This window comes from Acanthopagrus latus, chromosome 11 (genome assembly GCF_904848185.1).
Source record: "Acanthopagrus latus isolate v.2019 chromosome 11, fAcaLat1.1, whole genome shotgun sequence".
Lineage (NCBI taxonomy): Eukaryota > Metazoa > Chordata > Actinopteri > Spariformes > Sparidae > Acanthopagrus > Acanthopagrus latus.
The window spans coordinates 1,013,933-1,035,574 of NC_051049.1; the positions used below are offsets into that span (position 1 = coordinate 1,013,933).

Here is a 21,642-nt window from a genome sequence, read left to right on the forward strand (position 1 = left end):
AACAAACCAAGAGATTAATGACTGGAAATATTTCATAATTAAACTCATCATCGAGACACTTATTATTATATTTCTTATGTTAGCAGAGAGACAAAAATTGTTTTTAATCTCCATCATTAATAAATTGTCTATTTTTGATATCTCTTCTCAGAAGGTGTGAGATTAAACAAACAAAAGAGCAGCAGATATTCTGACTTTTAGTCCAGAAACACTGGATCCTTCATTTCCCATAATGCACCAGCCTCACTGCCTCGTAAAAAGAGTCCTGCAGTAATGAGTCCTCAAACCCAGAAATCAGTTAGCTTGTTAGCATGTTAGCACTTCCTGTCCTCTCATCTCAAAGTCTGTGAGAGGCTGAATACATAAATCATCATTAATGTCCCACAGTTTAATCCTGAAGCTCTTCATGTGCTAACAACAGTTAGCGGTTGCTAACAAGTGTCTGAATGAGACTACAGAGGTTGTCGGGGACATTAAACGTCCTCACAGCGAACACGGAGACTCATCTACTCACTAGTCCGTCTTTACAGGCCACTTTAGTTCCACACTGTTCTAACTCTGACTTTACAACTTGGACACTGATCAGTTTATAGAAAACCTGGATAGTAATTGTGCAGTAAGACTCTTAGTGGTGGAGACGTTTCAGTCATGTGACCGTGATGTCGTCTGTTTGTAGCCTAACATTAGCTTCTTACTGCTACACAGTTAATGTAGCTTCACACATCACAGAGTGGAGTTCATCTGTGGAGATTATCTGGATCAACAGAACCTGGACGGATCAGAAATGTATTAAACAGATTAGTTTCTGTTATAATCCAGAATCCAGTTCAATAATCCCACAGAGGAACCAGAGAGATGCTAACTTCAGTTAGCTACAGACACACGTCATCCCTCCACTGCTCTATAGAGCTGCAGCCATTAGTCAATTAATCTGTAGATCAGTTAATTCATTGGATTAATCATGACACATGTAAATATAACTGTAATAATCTAATAATGTAAAGTAATAATAAGCGTCCAGTTTGTAGGATTTAGTGGCATCTAGTGGTGAAATTACAGAATGCAACCAACTGACTGAAATTTAAATTTGCTTCCGTCTTCACAGTTTTGTCGTCACAAACGGCGACTCGTCCCGCAGTGGCACCCTCCACTTCACCATCGAGCACGGCGACCGCATCCCGCCCACCCTCCACCACAACACGGGCCTCCGGCTGCAGGACGGCTCCACGGAGACCATCGGCGCCGACCAGCTGCAGCTCACCGACCCCGACACCGTCACCGCCAACCTGAGCTACGTCATCACGCAGCTGCCGCGCTACGGTAAACTGCTGCTGAGAGGAGTCCCGCTGTCCCCGCCGCTCAGCTTCACCCAGACGGACGTGGACGAGCTGAACCTGGCTTACCAACACGACCCGGGCAGCCCGGCAGACATCGACAGGTTCTACTTCCTGCCGACCGACGGGAGCAACAGAGGATACCTGGAGTTTGGACAGCTGAGAGAGGAGCCGGCTGTGTTCAACATCCAGGTGAGTCGTACAGGTAGACAAACAGTGTGCTGGAGTCACAGTATCGAGTAGATGTACTCAGTTACACTGGAGCAGCAGTAATGTCAGTGGTGTCAGTGGACTCTGATGTTTGTTGGAGGTGAAGCTGCCGTCAACTCTCAGGTGGACTCAGCATAAATATTTGAAGCAGAGCAGCAGGTGAGCCACACACACACACACACACACACACACACACACACACACACACCATCCACCGTCACCATCGCATGCTTCCTGATCTCACACACACACAGGCAGCCAGGTGGCAAACACGCTGGCCGGACCGACTGTCCTGAGCCTCCGAGAGAACAGAGAGAGTGTGTGTGTGTGTGTGTGTGTGTGTGTTGAAGGACCTTATTTTAGTTTAAACGTGTGTGTAAGGTTGTTTTGGTGTGTGACTCTTTAGAGCCTTCATGAATATTTCACACACACACACTGTGCTTTTTAAAGTCACTAATATCTCAGAAGGAGAAAAAAATAAATCAGATTATTTCTGACATTTAAAAAATTTGATTTAAATTTAAAAATGTAAATTGAGTTAAAATGACTATAAAACTCGTAACTGATGGGCTGACGTGTTGTTGACACTTAAAAATCTTTTTCATGATTTTGGTGCTCAACTGACTTTATGTTATATTTTATATTTTCGGTACAGATCATTTAATTGTTTACGTCATAAAATTGAAATAATTGGTTTCTTAAAAAACACAGAGATTCAGATTACTGCGACATTAAAGCTCTTTATATTTATATGTGGCTGGTTTTGTCTTATAATGGTCAAAATATATGCTGCGTTTTTTATTTTTTATTTGAATGTTTGATCTTGTGTGTTGGTGTTTAATTTGAGATTAACAGGCTGCAAGAAATAAAGCTGAGTCAAAAAATAAAATTGAATGATCAAGAATAAATGGAAATGAACTATATAAAACCAAAAAACAGCTGAAAACTTTATTTAAATCAGCTGTAAACTGCAGTTTAATCGTTGCGATGTGTGTCAGCTGGTGTTTACACATGACAGCAGCGACACCCAGCGGTCAGAACACAGAACTGCAGCTGTCTGAACGTCCTGCTGCCAAACGACCACCAGAGGGCGATTTACTCCATTATCAGTCTGCACTCACACAGTCAGGGTGGTGGACAAAATAACAGGAACACCTGTCAGCCAGAGACAAATTTAACTGAAACATGAAGATTTTTGAAGCATATTCGTGTTTTTCGGGGTTGTTTCTCCTGAAGATTTGTACCCAACAACAAACTCACATTTTTATGATAATTCATATCATTTTTTTGAGATTCCTCATTGATTGTCTTTGTGTTTAAATTGTATTTTTTACAGCTTGTATTCACTTATCTTTATTCTCTACTCGTCCCCTTCTTGTAAAGTGATACAAGACTAAAACTGAGAAAAAATCAAAAACATCAGACAGGATAAACTAAAGCAACAAAAAGCAGGACAAAGAAAGTTAATCTGTGTGGTGATGAATAACTTAATCCTCAGATTTACAAATTCAACAGGAGTAAATATATTTAGTCATTCAGTAAAACCTTTGTCTCTTTAAGGAATCCTCCTAAACGACTCAGGTGTTTGATAAGGTGTCCTGCTGTGTTCAGGTGGATCGGGTGGACCGGACTCCTCCCAGTCTGACCACCAGACGGAGTCCCAGCTCCGTGGTGGATCTCGGTGGCGGGCGTTTCGGGATCTTCATCACCTCCAAACACCTGCAGGCCTCCGACCCCGACAGCCCCACAGAGGAGCTGGAGTTCTCCATCACCAGAGCGCCGTACTTCGGCTACCTGGAGAACGTTCTGACAGGTGAGCAGCAGAAACAGTAATCGATTACTGGACAGATGGGTAAAGATGTTCAGTAGAGTTGAAACTCTCGTCGTCCCACCAGGAGCCTACATCAGAGGGCGTTTCACTCAGCGGGACGTGGACCAGCGAGCCGTGGTGTTCGTCCTCCCTGCAGACGTGGACGTGACGGCCGACAGCTTCCAGTTCCGCCTCGTCGACCCGGCAGGAAACACGGCGCTGCCTGAGATGTAGGTTTGTAGAAGGAACGACTGGTTTATTAGAGAGGATCTGATCCAGTCAGTGAAGAGAAACTCTGACAGTTCAGTTTAATCAGAACCAACAAGAACACTTCGCTGTGTCGGTGCATAAAAACAAACATCATTAAAAACATGAAGGCAGTTCTGACTTTTCACCACAGAAACACGTCCAACCTTCATGTGTCACAAACCAACTCGTCTCCTGTTGCGTCTCCCGCAGACTGGAGCTGTTCTGGTCTCGGGTGGAGCTGTCGGCCACCTGCTACAGAACCTGTGAGACGGCGGGGACGCTTCAGATCCAGATCCAACGCAGCGGCAAGAGCGCCGACCCGGCGTACGTGGCTATCCAGGTACGCAGGTGACGCTCCTCAGACTCACTGCAGCGACATCATGACTAAGTTGATGAGCTCCGTGTTTGTGTTGTCGTGTCTGAGCAGGTGGAGGAAGGATCAGCCAGGCCCGGCAGAGATTTCACTCACAGCACAGCCGCTCTGATCCAGTTTGATCCAGGTCTGACACCACTGGTTTCACGTCACATCTAAACAAAAATCCAAGACTGTGTTCATGGCTATGAGTCCCAAAAAGCATTGCTGATAGAAACATCCAATCACAGAGCTTCAGGTTCTGCTGCCGTGCAGCTGATGACAGAGAAAGTTGATTCTTTGAGGATCTCAGTGGATAATTACAGCAAACATGAATCAGTCCATTATAATATATAATATATATATATAATATTCCAGCAGCTGTGATGTCTGAAAAAGATAAGTTCTGATTTTGGGTCCCGCTCCAGACAACAAAGAGTGTTACATCCTGTCTCCTCGTCTGTTGTTCAGGAGTCAGTGTGAAGACCTGGAACATTTACCTGATAGACGACGGTCTGGAGGAAAACCACGAGACCTTCACTGTCACCCTGAAAACCCCCAAAAACGCAGTGCTGGGACAGAGAACGTCCGCGAGCGTCGAGATCATCGACCCCAGAGGAGGTAAAAAGAAATGTCATCTTTGTGACGTTCGACACGTGTCTGTCTGTATACAGTCAGTACTCTTAACGTTTGGATCAGGATGGGTTGAGTGTATTTATGTGCATGTTTTATGTTCTGTCTGAGATTATTCTGGAAGGAAAGGAAGTGTTTATCTGAGCTGTCAGTCGTGGATTTGATTTGGTTTTCTTTTTGTGGTATTTCTGCCATAAAGAACTTACGTATTACCAAGATAAATCTCCCCCTCTGCCGCGTGTCAGGAAGGTGTGATCCAGACGACCTGAGGGTGGAGGAGGACGAGAAGCGATTCCCAGCTCCTCCTCCTCATCCTCCTCGGCTCCCCGACCCTCCCAGACCAGAGGAGGAGGAGGACCCAGTCACCGACATCGAGGCGGAGCTGGTGTGGGAGAACCAGCCTCACCCTCCCAGAGGAGACGTCCCAAACCGACGACCCTTCCTGGACTACGGAGACGGGGACCCACAGGACCAGGCGGCCCACAGCTACAGCCAAGTCCACTACAGGCAGCTGCCTGGGACCAGCACTGGGACCAGCACCGGGACCAGCACCGGGTCCAGCACCGGGACCAGCACCGGGAGCTCTGGGATCTCTGGACACCGGGTCAGACATGGAGGACTAAAGGTGAGTGAGGCTTTTACCGATTAAAGGAGAATTCCAGATAAATTGTGATTCATTGTGATGATAAAGCTCGGTGTAGATTTATATGCACATAACGTGTATTGAACAATTTTATTTTGATGTTCAAAGTCAGATTGAACAATATTTCAGATTTAAAAAACCCAAAACAACCAATAAACGGCCTCAGAGCGTCTTAATCTTCAGCTCTTTGTTTACATGTTGCATTACAGACCAGCAGAGATCAAGACCTGATTCGGTTAGCCTGCATGTTGATTTGTTTTAATGTTTTAATGTGTATTAATGTGTTATTTTTTCAGTGTGAATCTAAAACACAGAACTGATATTTGAGTGTTTGCCTTCCTGCTGGTGTTCAGGTGCGTGTGTCAGGAGAGAGGAGGGCTGAGGAGAAGGTCTGGACGGTGAGAAAGTTCACATTTTATTCTCACAGTTTTCTCATGTATGATGATGTCAGACTTTCCTTTTACTTAAAGGAATAGTTCACCCCAAAACAGTATATTCAGTCACGATCGTCCTCCTCCATCAGTTCCACAGTCTGACTCCTCTCCGGCTGGAGGAGGTGAAGCCAGGGGACGTCGGGTGGAGTCGCTCACCTCACAGTCGCCTCCAGCAGGAGCCCCCCGTCGACGATCCTCCTCAGATGGATCATCCAGAACCCCGACACCACCCGGAGCTACGCCAGCGCAAGGTGCACACACACACACACACACACACACACACACACACACACACACACACACACACACACACACACACACACACCAATCCCTTCAGCTTTCACCTCCTCAACAAATGTGTTATTCTAATTTTTTCATCATGAAGCAGCTCCAGTCAGATACATCTCAAACTTCTTGTCTTTATGGAGTATATCATACAAACTCTCAGCTGCATTAAGGAGCTCATCAGCACATCAAACTATTAAACTACAGACATGAAGACAGTAAACTAAAGTCTCAAACATCCCAGACTGACTCCTTTATGATTAAAGCCGGCCTGGTGTGATTGGCTCACAGAGGTCGGAGGTGTTGTAGTTTGGACAGCCGGATGTTTCTGCTGTGATAATTCTCTCGTTGCCTCCTCAGACGGGGAAGTCGGTGAGCAGCTCGTGTGCTGACGGATGGACTCACTACAGGAGACGCTGTTACATCGTCAGCTCATCTGTGGCGAGCTGGGCCAGTGCCGAGAGGACCTGCTCGCTGCTGTAAACGACAAACACACTTTTGTTTTATTATAACTTGTCCCACATTCACTGCAATTGATTTTCATAATTTTTTAATCATTTCTGTTGATTATATGTTTTACTCATAAGTTAATGAGAACATTAATGGAAAATTATCTTAATGATTGTAAGTCTTCCAGTGTGGGATTCTGTGGCATCTAGTCGTGAACTTGCAGACTGCAACCAACTGAACACACCTCGTTTCACCCTACTCTACAGCAGCCACTCAAAATGTAAAAAACAAGCAAGTGTGAAACACAACAATTCTTAACATTATTATGAATATTAGGCTTAATTTCTGTCAGTAGTTTCATCTAAATCTTACAGACTGCACCTTTAATGAACAGATTTACATTCATCACAGGTATGACCGAGTGACAACTTGAACAGGAACAAAAGTTTCAGCCTAATTTTTATGAATTTAAATGACACAAAGTGGCTAAAATTATTATTCCATTCACATAGGACTGAGTGATGTGGCCTTATCATAATATTACCATATTTTTAGGCTACATTCTTTACATTTTTGATTAAATTCTTCATTATTGTGACAGTATTGTGGGGATGACTGTTGGCACTCTGATAGAATCTGAACACAATGAGATTTCTGATCAATAATCATCAGTAATGTGGAGATAATGAGTCGGTGTGTTAAGACAATCAGAACAAGTAAAACAGTGACGTCACTGTGACGCTGATGACATCACCATACAAACATCTAACATCCTGTTTAGACTCATTCTGTCCATTATAATACTCTGTGTGTGTGTGTGTGTGTGTGTGTGTGTGTGTGTGTGTGTGTGTGTGTGTGTGTGTGTGTGTGTGTGTGTGTCAGGTTTAACAGCAGTCTGACGAGTGTGCGGTCCAGACGAGACATGACCTGGCTGTGGAAGTTTGCAGGGAGGAAGCCATTTTGGATCGGTGAGTGTCTGAACACCTGAGTGACAGATGAACTACAAACAATTGTCAAATTATTTTTACATTTAAAAGAATATAAATAATCCTGAGCCTCAAACAAGAACCACTCGTACCATCAGGTTTATTTTTATGCAGCACATACAAATGATTTAAGAGAATTTGGCCTGTCAGAACACCCGCAGGTGTAACATCACCTGCTGTAGACCGGAACATCATCTCGTCTAATGTCACATGACATCGTCTGTTCCAGCTTCTTAAATTTGAGGATTTGGTGCTTTTTTTTAGTCACTTATGACAGTAAATAAAGAGTCTTCTGGTTTTGGATGGTTTGGATCCAGTTCATTTCACAATATTCTGACATTTTATAGATTAAACAATGAACTGATGAATCATGAAAATCACTCTCAGATTGATCACAATGAAAATAATCGTTAGTCGCAGCTTTAATCAAACCTGATCACTGATCAGTTTCCTCGTTGTTCCTCAGGTCTGTCTGGAGGTCCGGGTCGCTGGATGTGGGCCGATGGTCGCTCAGTGTCGTTCTCCAGACTGAGGGGGGCGCCGCAGGGCCGCAGTGACGCCGACATGGGCTCGGACTGCGTGCTGGTTGAAAACCCTCGAAGCTGGATCTCTGCGAGCTGCTCCCCCGAAACTCAGCACACATTCATCTGTTCGTCGCCGGCTCACACTCACTGAGAGACACTCAGAGTATTTACAGCTACAGGTCATCACGACCTCCGTGAACGTGTTCAGATCATATTTAATGATACACAAACAATGCTGCTCTGTACATTAGTTTTCATATTTTTGTCATAATAAAGAATGCTGCACAAACTGACAAACATGTCTATAAATTCATATTTAATTATTTTATTTTATCAGCATCCCAAGTGAAATATCACAAACTGGCATCGTTCAGGAAGCAGGTGATTAAAATCACCAAGAACATCACTGACTTCCATCTGCTGAGCATCAGGCAGGTCCAGTGTCTGGAGGAATGTAACTAAGTACAAGTACTCAGTTAAACACAAATTTGAGGTACTTGTGCTTCACTTGAGGTTTATCTTTTCACAACACTTTTACTTCTACTTCTGCTCCACTATATTAAACATCACGCATGAAGAATTTATAAAATGTTTTGTCATCAATTAAACCACAAAACAGTTTATACAAATACAGCTGAAACAATTAGACCATTAAAGAATAGTTTTTCCTGTAAAAATTGTCACCACATTTTTCACTGTTTTCATGGACCAATCACAAACCTCCCTCTGATGGTATCTAGGTCAATCTGACTCTCCCTGGCAGGAAAGCAAAGGCCGTATTGACAGTTGTCCTAGCCAATCATATTTTGCGTAGTTGTGGGAGGGATAGCTCGCGGGCCTTCACGATTATTCATTGGATGAGCCACCCGCGACCCGCGAAAAACACAAAGTTGATGGTGAGCGAGCCAGAAGGAAAAAGACAACAATATGAAAACAGACGATTTGAACCGAAGGAAATGTTTGGAGTTAACTTTGTACGGAAAACTGTGTGGCTGGAAGAACTTAAATTAAGGTTTAAAGACTGTCAATTTCAAAGAAAAACTGAAATTATCCAGAAAAGTCGACTGTTGGCATGAGTGAGCAGAGACATTTTAGCTAACGGCTAATAGCAGGGCTGTTAGGCTAACAGTCAGTATAGCTAACGGGCGCTAACGAGCTGTAGCTTTCCTCTGTTTGAATTCTGATGCACTAGCAAGAAAAAGGGGCAGATGTCAGATTAACTACACGTTAAATAGCAGCAGACTGGATCGTTAACCTTACTCTTGGTTCAGTCTCAATGGACAGAAATTCTTCATGGACCTGAAGTTAAAGGACAAACTGAACCATCGATCTTCCGGATCGCAAGATGAACATCGTGACTTAGTCGTCTTCATTTGGTAAGTGACATTACAATGTTTTAAATAATTGTTTGGTTTCTCTATGTTATTGGATGATTGTTCAGTAACTAGAAGCTGGATTGTACAGACAGGGCCAAAGTATTTTTTCTAGTGAACGTCAAATCTGGTGTAAACAAATGAATTTGTTAGTTCTAGATGGAATGAGACCTCGCAGGCCATGGCAGACACAGAGGGCCGTCACAGTTGTGTCCCACTGTATGACCCAGATTCAGATATATAGAGATAAAGTTGACAGTTGGCGAAGTTATTCTTTAAAAGCCCCCAAATCAGCAGAGGGTGTGAGAGGGGTTGTGATGACTCCTGCAATGATTGATTATGATATGACTTAAACAATTTGTCAGTTTATCTCAGAGCTTAATGAGGAAACGACGTCTGCCATGTTGAGTAAAACCAGTGGGCCTTTCTCAAACCCAAGAATGCAAAGTAGGCCTTGGGGAAAAGTTCTTGCTAGCCTTTTGTATAAGAATGACCTTGCAAGATCAGGAGCACACAGAGGACTGTTTGAGATGATGTGTTCTTGTTGGTATTGCATAATATCCCCACAAGAGGCCGCTGGTGGTGCTTAAAATCCATCTAGCTTATTTATCACATATCTATTATTAACAATAATAATAACCAACAGTTTTGCAGTTCAACATTACATTGGGGTTACATTACAAAATGTTAATTTCATCTGGGTAAAATATTCAAGAACAAATGCAGTACACACTTGATAACTAAAATGTTAAGTAAACTAGTATTTGAACTTTAATTGATAATGATCAACAGGTGGAATATAACTAAGAACATTTACCAAGTACTGTGTTGAAATCTAATGTACTGGAGCATATCCATTTTATACAAATTTATACTTCTCCATTACCTTTTTCGGGCAAATATTTTAATTTTTTACCCAACTTAACGATAGCTTTAATTACTAGATACATTTCAGATTTAAGAATTTCCTCCCCTTTCTGCCCAGTGAAAACCCATGTCCAGATGCTTCTGTTGTTGAATATTTGTGATGAACTGAAGCTGTTATTGACCATGATGCATTGCTGTAAATTAAACCAGCCAACAGTATAAAGGAGTTAATATGAGATCAACCTCGGACATCTGTTGCAGTAAAATGACACACACATTAAAAACACTGACAGGGAACAACAGTTCACTTTGAGGACTTTAAAGTAATTTTGCTGATAATACTTAGATATTTTTTACTGAAGTGAGGCTTTGAATGCATGACTTTTACTTGTAATGGAGTATCCTCACAGTGTACCAACAACAAACTGGAAATGCAGTGGTGAGCTTGCCATTCATATACCAGAACAAAATATTGTTATGTATAGATTGTGTATAAAATGATTAACTTCAATAAGCTAAAATAAAAATCTGAACTTGAACATAACCACTGTATTTGTGAAATTCATGTTCACACATATTTATAGAAGGTGATGCATTGGAATAAATTAGTCTTATTTTATTTAATGATTTTTTTTTCTTTAATGAATATAATTTATGGTGCTGTTATATTACTATTAGAGCGCCACCTTCCTGCAGGTGTAGACCTCCTTTGTGCGCACTCTGCAGTTATTTGAAATGTTGGATCGTTTGGGAACTTTTGAGCCTTGATATTGTACAAGCTAACAACGATAGCAACAACAGCTTGGCAAGTGAACCGGCCTTGCAACGGAGTAACGTTAACTGTATATCAAATTAACATTAGTCTTCTAACGTTAGTTGAATCTAATGTATGTAAAGAGGGGATAGTTGAACCAATTATTCCGTTATTAGTCATCACAAATGTACTAATGACAGCACACGTCTGACATTGCAATTGTTGTGCCACACAACTGGGGCCAAGTTGGAATTTAGACGGGGCAAGTGTAGTGGAAAAGTTCCTGCCCTGCGGGTCAAGCATAAAAAAATCCTTAACTTCAGACCACAATATTTTAACAGGCTCAAACCTCAATTTGCACTGCCCAGCATAGACATGTATATTTGTGGCAGCTAGAGTTTGATTTAGGGTTGCAGCTTTTTTGTAATTGAATTATTTGTATTACTCAAGTATTTGTTTCATCTCTAGTTTGATTACTGTTTAATGATGATGTCAAAGTTCTCAGCAGCAGCTCATCATTCTTATTTGCCTTAAACTTCAGGTATATTATGCTCAGGGGTTGAGGAGGTGATGTTGACCACTAACCATAATGTATTGTGTTATGTTAATAATTAATAGTCATTCAGTATTTCCAATTATTTATACAGAAACTTCTCAAGCATTCATTTCTCAGGTAAATGTGAATTTGGTGACTGCGACTTGTTAGAACAAGTTGGGACAGGGGCAACAACTAAAGTTGTTGAATGATCCAAAAATAGCTGTTTGGATCCTTCCACAGGTAAACAGGTTCATAGCAAGAGGCGATGGTATCATGATTGGGTATGAAAGGGGCATCCTCAAAAGCTCATCATCCTCAACAGGTGGTAAAAGATTGGCTCATTACTGTAAGTCGCTTTAGACAAAAGCGTCTGCTAAAATGTAAAAAAATTAGGAAAAGCGTTTTTCTATTTTGCTGAAGCTGATTCTTTTACGTGTCAAGGTCCTGATTGTACTCTTCCTTGTTAATAATAATGATTGCGTTAGGTACTACAGGCCCTTGAATAAACCGATTGACCGCAAATAAATATACTGTACATCAAGTACATGAGGTGTTTTTAACCTATTATTTTTAAACTTGGGGGATCTTACACTAATATTTTGTTGAATGATGTACAGTGACTGACTACTTGTTGCCTGTAATTTGCTTTAATTTAGAAGCAACTGAAGAGAAAGCTTTTCTCATTCCAGTCAAAATAGCTGAAATTCTTGACTCAGCTTCATGTCTGGCCTTTTGTTGGTGCTCTTTATCCATTTCTTTAATTGTTGCTTCAAGTCGTCTGGCACTCTCAACTCTCAACTCTTTTTTTAACTGTTCCTTCTTTATTTCTTGATTCGTCTGATTTTCTCTCTTCCTTCTTTCCCTTTCTCTCTTGTCATCCCTCATTTCCTCCTCCCTCTTCCTCCTATCCTCTCTCTGTTCCCTCTCTCTTTTTGTCTCTTCTTCTCTCTTCCTCCTCTCCTCCACTCTCTCTCCCTCCTTTCTTTTATGTCGTTCTTCCCTGTTTATTTCTCCCTCTCTCTTCTTCCACTCCTTCTCTCTCTCTTCTCTCTCCTTGTTTATTTCCCCCTCTCTCTTCTTCCACTCATTCTTTCTCTCCTCTCTCTCCTTCTTTATTCCCCCCTCTCTCTTCTTCCACTCATTCTCTCTCCCCTCTCTCTCCTTCTTTATTCCCTCCTCTCTCTTCCAGTCCCATGTTGTCTCTATCTCTAGGTTTCCCTTTTCCTCCTCTATTTCAGCCTGGAGTTCCTCAGTAACACATCTGAGCTTTTCTTCAAGTTCTGCTCTTATTTCCTTCTCCAGTTCCTCTTTCTCTTTGCGTATTTCCTCCTCTTTCTCTTTCAGGATCCGTTGTTTTTCCTCTTCGATTGTCCTTTCTGCCTCTTGGAACATCTCACTGGTGAAGTGGCTTCCTCCGTTCGTCTTGACTAAATCTCTGATCTTCTGCAGCAGCTCATTGACCTGAGGGTGATCTGTCAGCTTATTATTAAAGACATGATACAGCCCGTTACATCTGGCCACAAGTTCCTTCAGACCTTTGCTTTCTTCCATGAACTCCTCAATTGTTGTATCATCAAGAAGGTCACCATGAGTAAAGAGAACCATGCTGTATCTGTCTGCAGCCTGGCCAAATATTTCTTGAATCTTCTGCACTGTCATCTTTTCTTCTTCTGTGAATCTACCCAGCTGGACTACTATCAGGAAGACATGTGGTCCAGGAGACGAATAGGAGATGCACTGGCTGATGTCTCTATCCATTTTATCCTGGTCACATCTGGTGTCAAACAGGCCTGGAGTGTCAATAACAGTGACTTTTTGTCCATCCACTGTAGTTGTGTACTTAGAACATTCATCTGTGACTGACTTGGCGCTGAACTTTGAATAAAAGCAGTCATGCCCCAGAATGGTGTTTCCTGCGGCGCTCTTCCCTATTCCAGTCTTCCCCACCATCACAATCCTCAGCTCCTCATCATTCTGTTGATGAGCTTCTGGCAGGAAGGATGAAAATATGAAATAAGAATTTACACTATGGATGTAATATTTTGTGCGTTTACTCTGTGTGTGTGTGTGTGTGTGTGTGTGTGTGTGTGTGTGTGTGTGTGTGTGTGTGTGTGTGTGTGTGTGTGTGTGTGTGAGTGTGTGTGTTTGTTGAAAGGAGTTGTTTGGTGTAGGCTATTTACTCTCCTGCAATTTAACATGAAATATTTTTCACATCTTAACATGATATCTAGTCAAACCGACATCAAGCTATGAAGCTTCGATTCAGCATCTGAATCGAAGCATCCGGCTAGCACCAGCTCACCAGATGCTTTCGGTTCAGATGTTGAATCATTGTTGACATGCTGCTGTGGTACGCCAGTTCTGCTCTGCAGTAGACACGTTGCGCTTTGTTGTCTTCATTTTTAAGTGTGAAATGATCCCAAACTTTGGACGTTCTCTGTCTTTTTTCTGTCTTTTTTCACGGACATTTTCTTAGCTCTTCGCCATTGCGCCAACTCATCATGAACCTAGTGGTGTGTGTCCGCAATAACAGTCCGTGTGAAAACATGATCCCTGAGCTAAGCAGGACACATAACGCAGGTGATGGGAATTAAACAAAGCCTCAAGGCAGAGGTTTTGCTTCGACCATTTTTTGTAATCAAATTATTCGAGTTACTCGAGTAATCGTAGCAGCTCTAGAAGGAAAAGAAAAGAATTTAAGGAAAAGAATGGCTATTTTAAAAATAAAATTCAAAAATAAATAAAATGCCTTTTTAAAAATGGTGCCTCTGAAAGTACAAATGTGTAGCAGCAGCTTGAGTTTCCCTTTCTCTTTGTTAATATTTCACATCTTAACAGTTTCAACCAATTTTACAACAGATTTCAACACATCTTAACAATTAAACAGTTTTACAGTTTCTCTTTCTTTTGCTCTTATATCCCACTATTATATTTTGGGCTCTGACACTGCTTATTTTCTATGACCTTAGTTCAGACTTGTGTGTATTTGGTCGAGAACTGTGCCATATCTCACAGTGTCATTTCTCATTGACGCTTTTTTATGAGTACCCTGGCATCTCAAATTATGAGACAGACTGGTTTTGTGCTTCAAGTGGGAAGAATGAACATGAATGAGTCTGTCCACTCTTGGTTGAAAGCTCTGTATTCGCGGTATTTTTATCTTCTTAGAGTGCGCCATCACGTACGATGGCTTAACTCGCATGCAGTCGGTCAGTGGATTTCCTGATCCGCTAAACCAGAACCATAAAGCTCGGCAGTCAAAATAGAAGTGCCCCATCAAAATTTAAAATCCTGAAATAATTTATTGACTATGGGTCCAGATCTGCTATTGTTGTCTTTTCCTCTGACAGGATACATGCTGCTCATAAGAAATAACAGAAGATGCAGTATCTCTGGTAATATGTTAGCCATGAACTGAAATATGCTGTTGAGAGGTTTAAAAAGAACAGTTACAGTATTTACATTCAAACTAGCATAGAATATACATCTGTACAGTATTCTGTATACATTTCAATGTTTTTAAGAGGTCTGTATACAATGAACTGTCAATAATTGCTTGTGAAAATTGTGACGCTGATGGGTTAAGTGTACAGCTGAATATTGCTATAACACAATAGAATTAAGATTATGAACGGTATCACTACTGTAGTTCATCTTAGTTCAGTTACTTAACTGTTGTATGATGTACAGTTACTAACTGTTGCCAGTCAGTTGCTGTAATTTAAACAGCAAACTTTTTTGTTTGTATCCTTATTTTTATTGATTTTAAACAAAGTGCATTTCTTTTAACATATGTATTCCATTTCGAAAAAGATACACTAATTACCCTCCTCCCAAATACCCACCCACAAACTCTGAGCCAATCAATGATGAAAAAAAAAAAATGTTATCAATAATAAAATAAAACGGTAACAATGAAGAAAAAAAAATACTAATAACAAAGATAATAACTATGATAACAATATTGGTTTACAATAAAAATGACAGTAGCATTACCCATACAGCAAATAATAAAAAGAAGAAAATAATAATAATGAATAAATAAAAATGAAAAATTGAAAAAAGAAAAGGAAAAAAAACAGACAACAAAAACACATATACAGGTGTAGTCTCAATTATTATTGTGATATTTAAGGACATATGTTTCCAGGTATTGATTCCAAAAATGTAATGAATGAATCCCATATTTGATTAAAAAATATGTTTTTTGTGTTTAATGGCATATGTAAGCCTTTCTGTCGCTATACATGAGGATAGTTCATTAACCCATAGGTTCACAGACGGACAACAAACACTTTTCCACTGTCTAGCAATAACACGTTTCGCGTGTAGTAAGCAAAGGTTGACCGATTTTCTTTCATGTGTTCTAAAGGATAACGCTTCTGGGATAAGACCAAGAATACACACTTCTTGGCTTGCAGGGACTTTTTTCAGGATAATGCAAGAAATTATCTCAACTAAGTCTTTCCAACATTTTTGAATATGTTTACACGTCCAGATACAATGAAACTGAGTCCCTTTCTTTGTCGTACATTCTATACAGGTGTCCAGAATCTTAGGGTTTAACTTGTGGAGTTTTTCAGGAGTTACATATGTTCTCATGAGCCAATTATACTGAATCAGCCTCAATCTGCTGTTAATAGTCATGGTTTGTGCTTGACAACATGCCTTTTCCCATTCTAGTTCTGTAATGTCTGTCTGAAAATCTGCCATCCAGGTGATTCTTTTATAGTTTGAGGACTCACTTGATGACCTTAGCAGTTTATTGTATATTTTGGAGATTGTCCCTTTGGCATAGGGGTTGGTGTTACCAGTTGGTCAATACCATTTAAAGCAGGAGGTTGATATGATTGGCTCCTAGAGTGAATGAAACTCCGTATTTGAAAATATTTGAACAAATGATTCCTGGGAATCTTAAAATTATCTTTCAGATATTCAAAAGACATAAGGGTGTTATCTTTAAAGAGATCTGAAATAATCTGTAAACCAAGCTGTGCCCACAGTTTAATTAAACAGCAAACTTGCAGTGTAGATTAAAGTTACTAATCCCAAAATATTTGCTAGCGGAAAAAAGGGAAAATCTTTTTCAGAAAACCAAAGACTGGATTTTTTTTCTCAGCTTGCTTTCTGGCCTCTTGTTGGTGCTTCTCATCCACCCCTCTAAACTGTTCATCAAGTTTTCTTTCAAGGTCTGTCTTTAACTCTAACTGCTTTTCTTTAATGTGCTGACTTTCTGTCCTCCACTCCGTCTCTCTCTCTTCCCTCTCTCTTTCTATCTCTTCCTCTCTCTTCCTCCGTGCTGCCTCTTTCTCTTCCCTCTTCCTTTTTACCTCTTCTGTCTGCTCCGCCTCTCTTTCTTCTCCCTCTCTTTTTGTCTCTTCTTGTCTTTCCCTCCACCACCTCTCTCTCTCCTCCCTCTCTTTTCGTAGATCTTTTCTATTCCTCCACTCCCTCTCTCTCTCTTCTTTCTGTCTTTTTATCTCCTCTTCTCTGTTCCTCACTATCTCCATCACATGACTGGTAGAATGCAACCTCCCTGTCTCCCTTTTCAAGGGATTCATTTCTGTATGTAATTCCTTGAATTCTTTTTCTCGTTCTTGTTTTTCCTTCTCTCTCTCTTTTCTCTCATTCTCTAGTTCAGCCTGAAATTTCTCCGTAATAAGTCTGAGCTTTTCTTCATATTCTGCTCGTAGTTTCATCTCCAGTTCCTCTTTCTCTTTGCGTATTTCCTCCTCTTTCTCCTTCAGGATCCGTTGTTTTTCCTCTTCGATTGTCCTTTCTGCCTCTTGGAACATCTCACTGGTGTAGTGGCTTCCTCCGTTCGTCTTGACTAAATCTCTGATCTTCTGCAGCAGCTCAGTGACCTGAGAGCGATCCTTCAGTTTATTATTAAAGACATGATACAGCCCGTTACATCTGGCCACAAGTTCCTTCAGACCTTTGCTTTCTTCCATGAACTCCTCAATTGTTGTATCATCAAGAAGGTCACCATGAGTAAAGAGAACCATGCTGTATCTGTCTGCAGCCTGGCCAAATATTTCTTGAATCTTCTGCACTGTCAGCTTTTCTTCGTCTGTAAATCTACCCAGCCGGACTACTATCAGGAAGACATGTGGTCCAGGAGAAGAAAAGGAGATGCACTGGCTGATGTCTCGTTTTGTTTTATGCTGTTCATACCTGGTGTCAAATAGGCCTGGGGTGTCAATAACTGCAACCTTTTGTCCATCCACTGTAGTTGTGGCCTTAGAACATTCATCTGTCATGGATGAAGCACTAAATTTTGAATAAAAGCATTCACGCCAAAGAATGGTGTTTCCTGTGGCGCTCTTCCCTATTCCAGTCTTCCCCACCATCACAATCCTCAGCTCCTCATCATTTTGTCGATGAGCTCCTGTCAGGAAGGATGAAAATATTGAGAATTTTCACTCTTAAAGTTACTTTATCCAATGCTTAGTGCTGGGATGGTTAGTCTTGTTATTGGTCACTCTTTCAATTCCAGCCGGCCACCCCGAGCAGGGCTGTGAAACTGGTGTTTCAAGAACCTTGCTGCGCTCAATCCTTCAGCTTTTTTTGACCACGCGTGTTACTAGCATTCCATTTAGACATCAAGGAACCATGTCAAGAAGCAGAAATGAGCATAATATGAGACCTTTTAAAGAAATCACCACCTATTTATTACCTGCTTGTTGGAAAATGGGTGAATATTTTTATTAAATAAGATTGGGATCGTTTTTAAGAAATTTGAATGTGCTTATTGTGGTATTTTCGGTAATTGTTGCAAAGACATTTAAAATTGTTTTTAAGTGATTTAAAAGATCTTCAGGCAGGGAGTTATGGAGCTGAGCGGTCCAGACCATTAAATAAGGTCTCCTTTACTCCTGAACCAAGACTTAGAATAGCATGAGGATCTGAGGCTCTGCTTATAGAAGTGCAACAATTCGGCGATATAAGCGGGAGGTAAACCATGAAGTAATTAAAAGTTACCAGTAAAATCTCATCAAATGTAAACGGACTGGGAACACCGAAGAGAGATGAAGTCTAAATAGTTTGCTTGTTGAGATCCTTGACAGGTTAATCTCCCGTCAGTATGAAACATTAATAGTGTTTTAATATACTGCAGGAATTAAAAATGTAATAAAGAAGCCATAAAATTGCTGAAAAGAAGAAAGACTATCTTACTTTTGGTTGTCAGATTGAAATAAAATAAAAACAGGATGTATAAATATCTGGTGTGCAATGTTTTCATGAGTGGTTAGGTGGAAATATAAAAGCTGTGCTACGTGGCTCCTTGTTTGTGTGTGTGCCAGTGTGTGGATAAATATTCATAGTTCACATTTAGACCAAATATATCTCAGCGCTGATCACTGTAAGTTAGTGCACATATAGCTAGATGATGTCTTGGGTCGGAAGTAATTAAACTTAACAGAATTTTAAGTCACAGCACCACATAAACATGAAAATAAAATAACTGTATCATAACTCACCATGGTTGTCGTGTTTGCTGGCCATGTTCGGGGTTAGGAGGGAAGAGTGGATGCTGCAGCTGAAGTAAAAGTCTTTATGGCACTGCACCTCTTTATATTGTGGCTTTATATGATTCAGTACTCATAGATTTATGACCTATCAAGTCAGAGATGGAAAGAGACACCGAGATGGGGAGTGAGTTAGTTCTGCGCTGTACATTGTAGTTAAATCCTATTCAACTGTTCAAATTAGCCTCAATGAGGAAATTTGAATCAAATTTATGTGCATTTTTATTCAAATTCTAACAGGCCTGTCTTTGTAAGTCCTCTTCATTAGGGATGACCAATGTTATATATTAGTCTAAACAGCCACGCTGTTCAATGAAAACTCAAGCTTTTGATACATTTTCACTGAAAAGTTGTTATAGATGTTATTGATGACATTCAGCCACCAAATGTAACAGTATCGCTCCCCCCTGACATTGATTCATTCATGTCACAACACCACTCGTGTCTAAATCATCTGCTCCCTGAAGGGGTTTCCAAAAGCACAGTAGACCAGGTGCTTGGTAGCCTGAGGATGTTATTTCTGCCTGATGTGTGGCAATGGGCAGAACTATGTTTTTCATGGTGCAACATGCATACCAGTTTGCCATGGCCAGAACCTATAAAAATGGTACATTTTCACCCTGTTTGAATTTAGTGCAAAGTATTGTAGTAACTTAAGACGACTCTTGGATGAGATGTGAAACATCTTCAGGAAGTCAAGTGAGTACAGTTGTCTCCAGATAGCTCTTAGATATCAGTTATCTTATTCATTGTTGGCCACCAGAAGCAGGTAATTATCATTTATTGGTATTAGCTAAAAAAATGCATCCCTATCTTGTTATTTTACATAAAACTCGCCTATAGATCTACTTTTATACAGTTGGCTTACTGTTTTAATTATCACGTTTATACATCTCCTTATGACTGATGACTTCCTCTGATACGACCTGAATGTTGCTTTGTAAAGCGACCTCACCTGTAGCGAAGAGTCTCTGTGTGATCAGGGCCTTTGACTGCCTAATATCCCAATGTGATGGCAGGACTGCATCTTAAATTATAGAAAGACTACTTTTCTGTTTAAAATCACTGACTTTGCTGATCCCCAGTGATGGTATCAAAAATGCATGAGTAATGTATGAGGCTTAAGAGCATATGTCAGTGGTCTTAAATTTTGGGATGCAGACTGACAGATACAAATAGACAGATGACAAAATAAAAATACTTCCTTTTCTCGGTTTGTAAAGGTCTGCACTGGTATACATTACCTCCAGGAAAAAGCCATGTGATTGGCTTTCTGAAGTTTATTCACATTCTATCACAACAAAGGAAAGGCACTATTACAAAGAGGCATAGTGCAAAAGATGTTTTTCCCCCAATATTTATGTTGAATAACAGAAGGCTGACAGAAGAATCAAATCTGTCTGACATGTATTTGTTTGGTCATGATACTGGTATAGTAAAATCTGAATTCTTGACAGCCCGAGTTCAGTATAATCATTATTATCCCAGAGGAGGAGTTTGTTGCGCAGTCAGCAGTAATACAATCGGTACACTGTGAGGAATAACAGGATCGGGATGTGAGAGGATGAGGGGAGGATCCCCTTTTGGGGAAGTGGCAGAAAGTCAAATGAGGATCAATTCTCTCTACATGAGTGGTTACATGAAGGTCGATAAGATGACATTTAGTGTCCTAATAAAACATCAGAAGGTCACTGTCCTGGCAAAGGCATGAACAAACCCAAACCTCAGGGGGTCACTGTTTTGGGAAGGAGTAATTACCAAGTGTTGTATTTAAGTCAGTAACACTTGGAGGACTGCAGAGAGAACATTCTGGACCTTCTCTCCATGCAGCTTGTATTAAAGAAATCTGATTCATCACGCTGAGTTTAAAATTCTTCAGAGAATCAGCAACTCTCTTCCTCACAAATGACAATTTCTGCTACAATTACTCAATGTTAATTATCAGACCAACAGCAGCCGGGACCAATGAGTTCTTAAATCTCTTCGTCCTGCATCTTGTCGGATTGTATCTGCAACCAGATCTGAGAAATCTTAAGTCATTAAAAATAGTGAAGCATTGACTGGGCCTTTTTTGTGATGCTAACTTTGTACAAATTGTTTTTCAAGTGAACCAAACCAGCAAATAAAAGAGGGTTTAACATATTCAATAAAGTAATAAAGCATATCAATGTTAAAGTTTAACAGCTTCAGATAAAAGTGCATTTACTGATGGATATCTGCACTAACATCAGTATTTGGCTCAAAGGTTAACTTATATTATTGTCCTCAGATTTACTGTTGAGCGTCTTCAACCACCAGGCCATAAAAAAACAACACGCACTGCTGCTGCTTGTTTCCATTAGTCCACACACAAGCAGGTACTTGAAGACTTTAACGGACTGTTAATTGTCTGACTCGTGACGGCATTTACTTTCAGTAGTTAAAGATCTGTCACTTGGGAAATGTAACAGTGGGACCGACTTTTGGTTGAAAAATCAACAAGCTGCAATATCAACCACTGTTGAATAGCTCGATGCTAAATTCGGCTGAACTGTTTCGTCGTGATCCAGAATCTGCCAGAAACAGCAGTCCAGCGTATCTGTTCCAGAGGGCTCTGGGCTGCTGGAGCTGGACGGAGCAGATACGCAGCGCAGAAGCACAACTGTTTATTATTTTTATTATTATCATT

At 40.7% G+C, this 21,642-nt stretch overlaps 2 protein-coding genes and 1 long non-coding RNA gene across 19 annotated transcripts in view; 1 reads left to right on the plus strand and 2 right to left on the minus strand.

Annotated features, from left to right (window-relative positions):
• Positions 1–21,642, plus strand: part of frem1b (Fras1 related extracellular matrix 1b) — a 60,289-nt gene that overhangs the window by 30,909 nt on the left and 7,738 nt on the right. For 12 of the 17 annotated variants that reach the window (XM_037115112.1, XM_037115098.1, XM_037115100.1 and 9 more), the window contains 12 exons: positions 1,106–1,526; positions 3,156–3,357; positions 3,440–3,584; positions 3,814–3,943; positions 4,031–4,103; positions 4,427–4,576; positions 4,834–5,213; positions 5,585–5,629; positions 5,755–5,916; positions 6,311–6,429; positions 7,283–7,368; positions 7,853–9,286. In XM_037115112.1, the coding sequence (XP_036971007.1) occupies positions 1,106–1,526; positions 3,156–3,357; positions 3,440–3,584; positions 3,814–3,943; positions 4,031–4,103; positions 4,427–4,576; positions 4,834–5,213; positions 5,585–5,629; positions 5,755–5,916; positions 6,311–6,429; positions 7,283–7,368; positions 7,853–8,061 (2,122 nt within the window). In that variant the 3' untranslated portion in view covers positions 8,062–9,286. The other 5 variants (XM_037115111.1, XM_037115108.1, XM_037115109.1 and 2 more) reach the window with 5 other exon arrangements.
• Positions 5,308–7,958, minus strand: LOC119028817. The gene is made up of 3 exons (XR_005077806.1): positions 7,819–7,958; positions 6,240–6,427; positions 5,308–5,901 (listed from the first exon to the last, which is right to left on the minus strand). It is a non-coding gene; the product is annotated as an uncharacterized LOC119028817 (long non-coding RNA).
• On the minus strand, positions 11,158–18,977 carry LOC119028680 (GTPase IMAP family member 9-like). The gene is made up of 3 exons (XM_037114926.1): positions 18,927–18,977; positions 12,555–13,430; positions 11,158–11,192 (listed from the first exon to the last, which is right to left on the minus strand). Exons 1-3 carry the CDS (start codon positions 18,949–18,951, stop codon positions 11,158–11,160), a joined length of 936 nt encoding a protein of 311 aa, XP_036970821.1. The 5' UTR covers positions 18,952–18,977.

Bases quoted from the DNA above. Each gene is read 5' to 3' on its own strand.
- LOC119028680 (XM_037114926.1), bottom strand. From the start codon at position 18,951: ATGGCCAGCAAACACGACAACCATG. The intron at 13,431-18,926 runs GTGAGTTATGAT...CCTTCCTGCCAG, and splicing joins CAGCAAACACGACAACCATG to AAGCTCATCAACAGAATGAT. The intron at 11,193-12,554 runs AGAAGGAGAGAG...CTTGACCCGCAG, and splicing joins GAAGAGAGAGGGGGGAATAA to GGCAGGAACTTTTCCACTAC.